Here is a 13,439-nt window from a genome sequence, read left to right on the forward strand (position 1 = left end):
GTATTGCATGTGCGACCCCTGTGGCAGGGGTATTTAAAAATGAGCACAGGTCGTGTACTGTAAACAAATATATCAACATGACCACAAAGATGTCGAACTGGGGAGACATTAAGATCCACGAGCTGTTGTCACTTTGGGTGGAGGACTCTATCCATGCTAACATTTATGGAACGGTGAAAGACCGACTCTGGAGAGGTTAGCAACACCGTTATGTTCGGGGTATTCCGACGTGGAAGTGATAAGTCACACTTCACTGCGTCACCGCCCCTTTGATTCCAGAGCACAGGTCCGCTGTGTAAAAGTCCAGCCTGTTTCACCTCTGTTACTCCTTTGGCTTGGCTGTGGAAATCAGTCAGTGGTGGAAAAAAGGTGGGATCACCATCTCTCCTTTTTTCTGGGATGTCTGTGTAAAAGTGGCTTCGGTCTGCCATACTCATCTCCCAACAGTGTAGCTTGTTTTGTTATAATACTGCTTAAAATCAGTTGCATTATCTAAGATGATAACACTGGGTTACAAAAAAATGTTTTTTGCAAGTTGTCTAGGTTTTTTCAACTGAATTAGGACCATTTTGCACCGCTAAATCCAAAAATGACATCTGTTTTTCTCAATCAGGTCAGGTTTTTTTGCTAATTTGATTTTGAAAAATTTGATCTTCTCACAAAATTGATTACGTTTTTGTGACTTTATCAGTTGATTTTTTAATATAGTTCTCACCCAAAATAGGCTTTGAGAGAAAAAAAATCATTTCACCTTTGTACCTGTTAGGTACAATGGTGTATTCACCGCCAATGTAGCAGAATACGTCAGGCTTAGTTTTGCAAGATCTTCTAGTCGAAGCCATTTCATTCATCTGTAATATTAAAAAAAACATTAATCATAAATTGGCAAAAGTAAAATCTTCAGAGCTCGTTTATTGCAAGAAATATGAAAGAATTTTGTATCATATGATGTGAAAATGCCCATAAATGTAAGCAAAAATGTTAAAAAGCCAATATGTAGCATAGTTCAGAAAGTTGACCTGATTGAGCAAAATTAATGTGATTTTTGGATTCAGCACACCAAAATGATCCTAAATCAGCTCAAAAAACTTAAACAATAAATTTGTTGTTGACCAGTGTTATTGTTGGAACAAGTCAAATTATCTTAACAAGATTAAGTCTCAATAAGTAAATAAATCTAGAAAATTATCTTTCAAAATAAATATTCCAAATTCAAGTCAGTTTACCTTTTTTACATTGAAGGTACTATGAAACTTGTATGAGACATATGACATGTGAGCCACTGGAGCCTGGATTCAGTACATGAGCATATGTCCCCTGTCGTATTTGCTCATGCAAGCCTCTGCCAGTGGGTTATCATAGCACAGTGAGGCGCGATGACCTCACAAGGATCCACTACAGCCTGATGTCTGTGCTCATTACAGAAGCCTGAGTAGCATCTCTGAGTGAGAGAGGCATGACTTCCTCCTTCCACCTTCCACTGCACATGGTGAGCTTCATTAAATGTCTCTCCTGCCTCCCACAAAAGATGGCAGGGGCTCGAGTCTGTGCCGAGGCGTCTGAGGTGCCATGTAATCCATGAAGTTTGGCTGAATCCTGACCCCAACCCCTCCCCTGACTGCTTCACTGCTTCCTTGGGTATTAATATTCGTCGTGGTAAAGAAATCAGCTCCACAGGTCTAGTCGAAAGATAAAAAAAAAAAAGAAGAAGGATATTGTCCTAGGTTTTCAAACCTAGCATTTGCTTTTTTTTTTTTTTTAGAAAGATTGAAGAGGACTCCTTTTAAGTGTTCAAGCCAGTGAAAGAAAAGACAGAATAGAGCTAAATTGGAGTTGCTCATCATATTTTCTTTTAAAAGCGACATTGTCTGACTATAGAGAGAATAAGGTAAATAGAAATTAGATGAAAATGTGCCTACAGATTCAAATTAAATTTACAGTGTAACAGAAAGAATATATTTTAGATAAAGATGGTATTTATCCACAGCAGTTTATAAATGTTATTAATTCAAGCCATTTAGCCTTAAGAAATAAATTGATCCTGTTTTTGTGAGACAGTGCGATATAATCTCTCCACGCCGCTGAATTGATGTGGGTGATAGCTCAGATCAACGTTCTTTGAAACAGTATTAATCTTGCCTACTAGGCAGTATTGTTTCTTAATTTGAATAAACACAAAGGAAGATCCTGTCTTAAAAATAGGTTGCGATGTTGGGAGCTTTCACATGATATTTTAGATGACGCTCACTTCATAAGAGTACGATGCCGATAATAAATGAGACAGGTTATCTGGAACATACCGTTAAACTATTCTTACTCTCACATGCACTCAAATTAAACGATTTGGTGGAAATTAAAACAGCACAAATATTATACAAAGCAGAAATAGATGACTTCCAAGTAACACACAGAAATTATTCACAGATAGAAAAGGTGGTTATGACAGCAGACAGAAACTAAATATGAAACGTTTTGCTTGAACAAATCTTAAAAAGATGTGCATTTCATGTTGTGGAATGGATTAGAATTAAATATCAAACAGTGTGAAGACATCACAAATTTTAAAAAAGATGTATAAAAACCTTTTTTCCAGAAATACAGTTGCTGAAAAAATTATTAGACCACCTGCTGTTTTCTTCAATTTCTTATTCATTTTAATGCCTGGTACAACTAAAGCTACGTTTGTTTGGACAAATATAATGATAACAATAAAAATAGCTCATAAGAGTTTAATTTCAGAGCTGATATCTAGCCATTTTCCATGTTTTCTTGATAATAACCAAAATGACTTCAGTTCTTACATCAATAGCTGTGGCATTGTACTGACAAAAACAGTGCTTTTAGGCATTCCATGTTTTCTTTTCTGTCTGTTTTAGTCACATGACACACACAGGAGTTAGTTGATTGCATAACCATTGTTTTTGATGACTTTTGATGGTCTAATAATTTTTTTCCATGACTGTATAGTAACAATGGCCATGAGTACAACAGTAATAGTTACTGATGGTATGTGATCATTTGTTCTCTTTTTCAGTACTTTAATGACTGACCTATTCTTTGTTATAGACTGTATACATGATCTGATTAGCCAAGTCATGTAAAATTGGGGTGGGACAATGTAAGCTTGGCTTCTTCCTACCCCCTTTCAGACATAAAGTAGTATTAAAGAGCTACAATGAAATAGATGTACATTTGTGTGACATTTGTTTTCTTTTTTGGTTGATTTATTTCCATATATTGGAGTGTCTTTTTAATTCTGGAATTTCTCTTGCCTACTTATTTTCTATCTATCTGTCTGTCTGTCTATCTATCTATCTATCTATCTATCTATCTATCTATCTATCTATCTATCTATCTATCTATCTATCTATCTATCTATCTATCTATCTATCTATCTATCTATCTATCTATCTATCTATCTATCTATCCATCCATCCATCCATCCATCCATCCATCCATCCATCCATCCATCCATCCATCCATCCATCCATCCATCCATCCATCCATCCATCCATCCATCCATCCATCCATCCATCCATCCATTGCAAAATGAACAAGAAATTGAAGAAAACAAGAGCAGTCTAATAATTTTTTCCACAACTGTATAAGAGAATAGAGTTTGAGGTTGAGTTTGCTTTTTTGGGGGAAATCTGTGTCTAATCTATCTAAGATAGAACTTCAATGAATCTCAGATTGACTTTGCTGAGTGGCATCTTCTGTAACAGTTTAGCATTTGAACACAGTTCAAACAGACTGAAATGTTTCTTGGTGTTTAAACAATAATGGACCCAAAGTTAAGAATACTTAGTATGAACTCCATCTCTGGCCAAAAGTCAAAAATGCTGAATATACTTATGGAAATTTAAAGTGTTTTTTACTATTGTTTTGATCTATCTATCTATCTATCTATCTATCTATCTATCTATCTATCTATCTATCTATCTATCTATCTATCTATCTATCTATCTATCTATCTATCTATCTATCTATCTATCTATCTATCTATCTATCTATCTATCTATCTATCTATCTGTCTGTCTGTCTGTCTATCTGTCTGTCTGTCTGTCTGTCTGTCTGTCTGTCTGTCTGTCTGTAAAAACCTAGTAAACAGAGACACCTTGCTGTTGTTTGCGTTTTTAACTTTTATATTTGGACTTGGGTTCAGGTGCAAACAAACTAGGATGGATTTGAGAAATTCCCATTTGGACTAAAAGATGGTCCAAATAGAAAAATAAGTGAAAATCTTCTACTCTTAGTTTTGTGCTGTGTGTCAGTTGCATGAATGCAGCTACAATTTGAGCTTCAGTTAGTATTGAAGCCACATTGAGTGGGTGGGCAGCTTGTTAGGTGGTAAACATACCCATGTAGTTCACAGCTAAGAACAAATAACTATATTTTTTTTGATAGGCCACAAAAAAAATGCCTTTGCTCCTTCTTACTGTTTTTTTGAGTTTTTTTTTTTGTTAACATTGTTTTTCCTTCAGTATTATTGTTCTGCATTGTTTTCAAGAGGTTGTTAAACATCTCTTCAAACGCACATGAAGAGGGTGTGTGAAGAGACGTACAAAAGACGGAAGTTAAAAGGAGCATGCTCTTTTTCAGTGAGAATTGGTGGCATATTTCCTCTTGTCTTCCCTTCAAAGCTGCTCATCCCGGCACTCTTTCACAGATAACGGTTTGATTTCTAGTAACAAAAGTCTCAGCATTCTATCTGCTCTGTCTATCTTTAGCCGGGGTGTAATCATACTACCCCTCATATCTGTTTAGCTGGAGAGAGATGCTTCAGTTTATGAATTCACTGTCTGGCAACGGCATGTAGTTTTCCTTCTCCATCTGTTGACCCTCTTCTGTTTTAAAATGCATTCTTTAGACACATGATAAATAAACGTGGAATTCCAAATGAGCGTGGTGATGTGTGGTACCGTCAGGATGGGAAAACAGATCCAAGTTGTTTGAAAATCTTCAAGTAACTGAATAACAATAAAAAAAAATTGAAATAATTTTTCACTTCTCCTCATTTAAAAAACAAGATCATATTTCCTTCTTTTGTGGCTTCGCTGGTCTCCTCTGATTGCTCTGTCTGGCAGAATAACAGATTGTTTTTACAACAGACTAAGCTATTTCAGATTTGATGGCTCATACTGCAGTCAGGATGGATGTTGACATAGAAACAAAATGAAAAATGAGGATAGTTTTTGTACTGTATTAAACTCAGTTAAAATCCCATGTGCCTGCTGCTCAGTCACACAGTGGCACAGTTCAACTGAGGTATTGTAAAAGCTCTGATTACATCTAAGATGATGGTAAGTGGAGTCGGCATGTTGGGGACCGTAAAATCATTTTTATAACAAAATGTTTTCAAGTCTCACAGATTACAGCCTGTAGCAAAGAAAAGCGTGACACTTATTTATTTATTTATTTTTTTTAGAGTAGAGTAGTTGTAGCTGTTATAGAAGTTTATTACTTAATGACCAAAACTTTATAGCTGAAATAAGATGTAGAGCAGTGATTTTCAACCTTGGGGTCGGGACCCCACGTGGGGTTGTCTGGAATTCAAATGAAATTTCTAGTAATTGATAAAAAATTAAAACTTACTAATAAAAATGTACATTATATAGCCTAAATGTTGCCTAAAATTAATGTTTACTTGCAACAGATTATAGCCAAGTATTACATGATCAAAAACAAATTAATTTTAGCAAATAAAATGTCTCCGTTTTGAATGTCTGGGGTTGCCTGAAATAATTTCTTTTAAAAAAATAAATAAAAAATTAAAACTTACTAAAAAAAATCACATTATATAGTCTAAATGTTGTCTAAAATTAATGTTTATTTGCAACATAGTGTAGCAAACTATTACATGAGCAGAAACAAATTAATTTTAGTAAAAAAAAAAAGTCTCTGTTTTGAATGTCTGGGATCACCAGAAATGTGTGATGTTAAAAATGGGGTCAGGAGCCAAAAATGGTTGGGAACCACTGATGTAGAGCTTTATTTGTAGAACAGCAGTGACTTTGATGACGAACAAAAATAGACAAAAATGATTGACGATCATATCTGCCCTTGACCGGTCACCACAGGCCTCGGGGAAAAATACACTCAAAAACAAGTCACGACTTTATGAGCATGAAAAAATGTTTCCAAAAGCTGGAAACAACCAGTAAGCCTGTAATGCCATAGGAAAACATTCTGTGGATCTGCCTCGATGATAGGAAAAATAAAACTGCAGTCGGTACATGATTCTACTCGACCGTTTTATTCTGTCGTTTCATAAATTCGGTCTTTAGTTTATTGTAAACTGGCCCAGAAAATGCCATAAGAGAATATTGTATTTTAAATTAAACATTATGCTCACAAGTCACTTCTGTATATTTATCTTCAGTCTTTCTGTTCCATTATTTTTTTACTGTGAAAATCAAGTTAGGCGTGGGCTTTTAAGGAGAAATTGCTTTTTAAATGCACAGTGGTTCTAAAAAATCTAATGAAAATATGCAGTAAGTCATCACTTAAGTTAGATTTTGACATTAAATGTTGTAGCGTGCGTCGAACCAAAGCCCTCTTATCCATTTCTTGTTATTTATTGTACCAACTGAATTAAGTTGTTAATAAATGTGGTGGGTCTGCACACAAAAGTCAAAGGCAAAGTGTGCAATTAAATTCTTGGTGATTATCATTATCATCACTTAGACATCCTCTGTGTTCTGACAGCTGTACTCCTGTGTGAGGGAATATCTTTTACTGTTTTATTTTTGAATAATGAATTCATAGCTTTGTGGTCCCAGCTCTGTTGACTATTCATGATGTAGACACAGATTCTCCCATGAGTGCTGTATTTGGACTTGACTCACATCCCTGTGGGTATGTTGAATACAGTGTCACTTCCATCTCTCTCTCTCTCTTTCTCTATATGTGTGTGTGTGTGTGTATATGTGTCCCTATGTTAGTGAATGGCAAATTCCAGTGTGTTGGATGTTCCCTCTTTTATAAACTGCGTTGTTGTTGGCAGGTACCACTCGGCAGCCCAGAGAGGGGGAGGTTCCTGGAGTCGACTATAATTTCATCAGTGTGGGGGAGTTCCGGGAGCTGGAAGAAAGCGGGCTGCTGTTGGAGAGCGGCACCTATGATGGTCAGTAGCAAACACCAAAAACCTATGAGTGAAAAGTTCAAAAAGAGACTGAGGACGATGTAGTGTTTTTCAACCGTGGGATCAGGACCAAGGTTATTATCGTTAACGAAATGACGAAAACTAGAATTGAAAAAACATTTTCGTTAACTGAAATAAATAAAAACTATAATTAAAAGAAAAAACGATGACTAACTGAAACTGTATTGTGTGCTTATAAAACTAAAACATACAAAAATTATGGATAAAATTCCTTTAGTTTTCGTCTTTGTCGATGTTGGATTGATATGAAATTGATTTATTTTCCTCTAGCAATTTTAGCTGGTGGCACCATAATACGACACTTCGGTCCGTCACTTCTTATCACTTGTGGTTTAGAGTGGTCTTCTCATCCCCACTCGACCTGGAAACATGGAGACTAATGTTGGGAGAAACCAGCAGAGTCCTGTCTGGGATTTATAGGAATATAACAGCGAGGAAGATAAAAAAAGATTTGACGAAACTAAAACTAAACTAAAACTAAGCATATAGAAAAAAATTTGAACTAATAAAAACTAGCAAACCTGCTCTAAAAACTAATTGAAACTAACTGAATTAGAGAATTAAAAAAAGTTAAAACTAAATAAAACTAAACTATAATGAAAAATCCAAAACTATTATAACCTTTGTCGGGACCCTACGTGGGGTTGCCTGGAATTCAAATGGAGTCGCCAGCATTTTAATAATAATAATAATAATGGATTGGATTTATATAGCGCCTTTCTAGACACCCAAAGCACTTTACATTATTGACCCATTATTCATTCGCTCTCACATTCTCCCTCTGGTGGTGGTAAACTACATCTGTAGCCACAGCTGCCCTGGGGCAGACTGACAGAAGCGTGGTTGCCATTTTGCACCTACGGCCCCTCTGACCACCACCAAACATTCATACACCAGTGTGAGTGGCACTGGAGGCAAAGAGGGTTTAGTGTCTTGCCCAAGGACACAACGGACTGACTAGGACAGAGTGGGATTCGAACCACCAACCCTTCGGTTATTGGACAACCCGCTCTACCAACTGAGCCATGGCCGCCCCATTTTCTTTTAATTGATAAAAATAAAAATAAAAAGTTACTAATAAAAAATATATGGTGAGTTGAGAGAGACAATCCCAATCCATAAAAGACATGACAAACTCTGAAGCTGAAACTGAAGCACTGTGGTACTGTTTATCTTTCAAATGTTCATTGTGGTTGGTTTCAGATGCTGCAGCTCCCTCATAATTCATAGTTTGAGTTCTTGTTTGTTCAGTATTAATTGTCAGCCTTGTAAATCCAAGCTGGACTGACTGTACATATCCTGACCAAGGAAAATAAAATTCTCATTTTGTGCAGTAATCTACACCTGGCTTTTCTGCCTGCGTCCACAATAATATACATTATATAGACTAAATGTCATCTAAAATTAACATTTATTTGCAACATAGTATAGCAAACTATTACATGATCAAAAACAAAAACGAATGTCTGGGGTCGCTAGAAATTTGTGATGTTAAAATGTGGTCATGAGCCAAAAAAGGTTGAGAACCACTGACATAAACGCTCTATTCAACAATCAGTACTCCTGTTACATTGTAGGTGAATTTATCGTCAGTTGGTGTGGTGAATGAAAATAAAATTCTCACTTTGTGCAGTAATGTACACCTGGCTTTTCTGCCTCGTCCGTAATAATATACATCATATAGACTAAATGTCATCTAAATGATTTGATTGACTTGATTTGATTTAGTAATTAATTTCGGACATGCAATGCAATTTAACATAAATACAAACAAGCAAGCATAAATAATAACACAAATATCAACAATCATAACAATCTTAGACAGAAGAACAGCACAATAGTTCCATTTACATGCCCGAAAAGGGGTGGGAAAAAGAGTAATGTTTATTTGCAACATAGTATAGCAAACTATTGCTTGATCAAAAACAAATTAGCTTTAGCAAAAGAAACCAAAAAAAAAGTCTTGGTAACACTTTATAATAAGTACACACTATGAAGCATTAGTTAAGCATTAACAAATACTGAATTCATCATTTATAAAGCATATTTCTGACATGAATACTCATTAGTATATGGTTTATAAGCACAGTCATAAATGTTTTACTCATCATTCATCAGCTCATGTACATTGTGCTGAATGACTGTATTTTCATACTTTATGAATTATGGATTCAGCATTCAAAAATTTGGATTGCATCACTTACAAACCAGTTATGACGTGCATTTATGCTCGCACATACACTATTCAGACATGTACTAATGGTTAGTGAATATGTTAGTAGGGATTTTATACTAACTCACACATTTCTTTTCCAATAGATAGTCTTATAGATAGTCTTATAAACAGTTATTAATAAAGAAATTCATTATTTCAGGTAGTTATAAAGCACTTACTACTCATTAATTAAGTATATGCTGTGACCTCATCTAAAGTGTGGCGTATCTGTGCCATATAAAGCATTTACAAATGAGATTTAAAGGTTGGCAATGCCTAAAGACTCACAAAAGTCTCAGTTATTCTAACAAAGGAAAGACACAGCACATGGGATTATTAAACAAACTGCATGACTGAATGATGAATGATTAGGATTATGAATGATGAGTAAAACATTTATAACTGTGCTTATAAACCATATACTAATGAGTATTCATGTCGGAAATATGCTTTAGAAATAACGAATTCAGTATTTGTTAATGCTTAACTAATGCCTCATAGTGTGTACTTATTATAAAGTGTTACCAAAGTCTTCACTGTGAATGTCTGGGGTCGCCAGAAATTTGTGTTAAATTGGGGTCACGAGCCAAAAAAGGTTGGGAACCGCTGATGTAAGTGATTGAAAAATGTTCAATTATACATACCTCTGCAATATCTTTCCAATAGTGCACCTTAAATATGAGGAAATCTTCATAAGGAAATTTATTTGATATGAATTTAACCCTTTCATGCACGAATTATGAGAACCTTAATCAAGATTTTTTCCTTGAGTGTTTTCATTTCTCTTTAAACATGAAAAAAAAACAATGTGATTGAAAAAATTCCTATAAAAAAATAAAAAAATAAATAAACAGATAAAATAAATAAAAAGTAAAAAAATTAAATATAATAATAATAATAATAATAATCAGCTGGACACCATGTGTTTAATTTTTGAAGCAATGAAACATGTATTTACTGATAAATTGTGTGAAAACTATGGGGGGGGGGGAGGGGTTGTGATTCTGGGGGTTTATGCTCAGGGGAGATCTACACGAGGTTACCAATTCATGTCAGAAAAGATACGTAGGGTCTTAAAACTTTAATAATGATATGTGTAAAAAAAAAAAAAAAAAAAAAAAATTAAAAATGAATATACAAGAGAACAGCTGTAGAATAGCTGTCCACTGTAGTGACTAGTATGCATGAAAAGGTTAATGTCACCTAACAGAATTGGTCAGAATTGTTGATCATCTGATTAATTGGTCAGCCAATTTCATTTAATTTCATAAGGTCAGTAAACAAAGATAATGAATCCTCGTTGCAGGTGCTGTGGAGTGATATTACTGCTCCTTATTTTTAAATGGGGACATAATAGTATTAAATTAACATTCATTTCAGTAACGTGATTTTGTGTCTCTTTTATCATTTAATTATTTTTTCATTTTATACAATCCAAATAAATCCAAATAAATTACAACACAATGTCTTTATTACACTGTATATTGGCCACTGGCTGCTTTCTTCTCTAAATAAATGTCATCAACCTGTAAAAAGCCCATATTGGTTGACCATCAGGCTTATTTATTTAATTTTAATAGAATATAATGTTTTGCTTTGTTTTGTTTTGCATCCTCTTGAGACCCTGCAATGTGTTTTTGTCCTCTGTGGGGGACGAGAGTTTCATAGTTTTTACTTCAAATAGTGAAAAATGGGCAAACATTTAGATTATTCCTCTGAAGACCTTTTTTAACCATGTGTTTTTAAAGTGTTTACTTCCTTAGTTCTTGCACATTGTTTCATGAGAAGAGGAAAAATATTTTATTCCAACTTTATGGGCGACACTGTATTAATTGTGTTTATTAATTGGTTTATTCTTTTTTTTTTATGATTTTATTTAAACATTTTCAGTCCGCAAAACCAAGACACATACTCTTAATGAGTACAAACAAACAAAAACAACAATCACAAAATCAACTTGAGACAACCAAAAAAACTGACAAAACAAACCCCAAATAAATAAATAAATAAATAAATATCCACAATAACAAGACAAATTAACCCCCACCCACAAAGATGCAAACATTAATTGGTTTATTCTTATTTGTGTATTTAATGTGTTTTTTCAGTCATAAATGGTGGATATTTTTAATACCAGACAAGTATTTTGAATCAAATTTTCTCTTCTGTTTATGTCTGAATAGTCTTAAAATCTCTTAAAATTGTAAATTGTCTGTATTACTGAAAAAAATAGGTTATATTTTTAGGTCCAACATCCAGTGTCTAATATTGTAACGTTAACTTCAGCCTTTTATTAGGCAAAATGATTTGCTCTATTTAAGACTTTAAACAGTAATTCACTGATAAATTTTGTGAAAAAGAAAGTTATTGTGCTGCTATTGAAAGAAATTCCATCTCTTTTTTTTTTTTCTTTTTTGGTTAATTACAATGCCAGAATTTTTAATGTCCAGGGTAGAACAAAGTTAACTCTATAAAAGTATAAGACACAGAGGAAAAATACAGCCCAAAGAATAAGTAGTGAACAAAGAACCAAAGCGTTGTCTTATCAGTGCATGTCAGCCCACCCTGGGGACTTGAGCTGGGGATGAATTCTTCCCATGATGCCCTGGTTATTAGCTCTGCTGTGAATTTGCTGAACTGTGCACCAGTTTAGTCAATGCACCGGCCATGTCGTCAACCTGTCTCTGTAAATGTGAAGAAACTGGAGATAATTTATCCCCAGGTGACTGTTGTAGCTGAAAAGAGCTTCACCTAGATTCTTTACACGCAATATTGGAAATGTTTCGGCTGTGTAAGAGTTCTCTGTCCCATATAAGGTCCTGAGAGACGAACCCTTCAACCCCGAACCTATGAACTAGTCAATAGGATGAATAATGGATTTACTTTGCCTTCCCTTACCTAATGTAACACAACCGTAGGTGTATTGAAAGTTCCCATTCAGAAGTCCTCGGAAAGTTAATTATTAATGTCCAGACTTCTGATCTGACCTTACGAGATAAACGGCTGAAAACCTCTTAGGCACAAACAGGAATTTACCATGTTATCGTTGCGCTACCCATGGCGAGGAAGTCTTTCACTACAGCTGTATTCCTACAGATATTTTTTGCTTTTAAATTTTGTATTTTTAAGCGACCACTGTGGAAATTTGCTTAAAGAATGTTACATCCTTCCCTTTGGTCAGACCTTCTATTTATTACTTTATTGCGCTTTTATTGTTTCTCCACCGCCTTGCAATGAAAAGAATTTCCTTTTGTGACATAACTAAATTTCATTTCCAGAGACTCTAGACCACAGATGTCAAACATGCGGCCCGGGGGCCAAATCTGGCCCGCCAAAGGGTCCAGTCCAGCCCTTGGGATGAATTTGTGAAATGCAAAAATTACACTAAGATATTAACAATTCTTTTAGTTCAGGTTCCTCATTCAGACTAATTCAATCTCAAGTGGGCAGGATTCTGTAAAATACCATCATAATAACATATAAATAATGACAACTCCAAATTTTTCTCTTTGTTTTAGTGTAAATACATGAAAATATTTACATTTACACAGTATAATTTCGCAAAAAATGTGAATAACCTGAACAAATATGAACAACCTGAAATGTCTTAAGAGAAGTAAGTACAGTTTTAACAAGATTCTGCCTGTGACTAAATGTTGTGTGTATTTGTAGATCCACTATGATCTGTAAGTTATAATATGCATGTGTAAATGATAAACTGAGGCAGAATATTGTTAAAATTACTTTTTTTTTTCAGTTTGTTCATGTTATTTACATCATTTGAAAGGATAGTTTGTAGATGTTAACCTTTTCATAATGTAAATTTACTTTTTTTGCTCTAAAACAGAGAAAAGTTTGGAGTTGACATTATTTATATATTATTATGTTATTATTTTACTGGTTCGGCCCACTTCAGATCAAATTTAGCTGAATGTGGCCCCTGAACTAAAATGAGTTTGACACCCCTGCTCTAGACAAATCACTTTCCTTACCCACCAAATTCTTTTCTATAGTCAGATGTTACTCATTTCTGTCTCCCCACTTGTGTCAGTATCATAC

General features: G+C 34.6%; 1 protein-coding gene across 6 annotated transcripts in view; it reads left to right on the forward strand.

Annotated features, from left to right (window-relative positions):
• Window positions 1–13,439, forward strand: part of magi3a (membrane associated guanylate kinase, WW and PDZ domain containing 3a) — a 186,203-nt gene that overhangs the window by 128,286 nt on the left and 44,478 nt on the right. For all 6 annotated transcript variants that reach the window (XR_003935791.1, XR_003935792.1, XM_030138193.1 and 3 more), the window contains exon 3: window positions 7,007–7,126. Coding sequence is in view for 4 of the 6 variants with exons in the window: in XM_030138193.1 (XP_029994053.1) it covers window positions 7,007–7,126 (120 nt within the window). In the remaining 2 variants the exon portion in view is untranslated. The remainder of the gene's footprint in view (window positions 1–7,006; window positions 7,127–13,439) is intronic.

This window comes from Sphaeramia orbicularis, chromosome 7, assembly GCF_902148855.1.
Source record: "Sphaeramia orbicularis chromosome 7, fSphaOr1.1, whole genome shotgun sequence".
In the NCBI taxonomy this organism is placed as follows: domain Eukaryota; kingdom Metazoa; phylum Chordata; class Actinopteri; order Kurtiformes; family Apogonidae; genus Sphaeramia; species Sphaeramia orbicularis.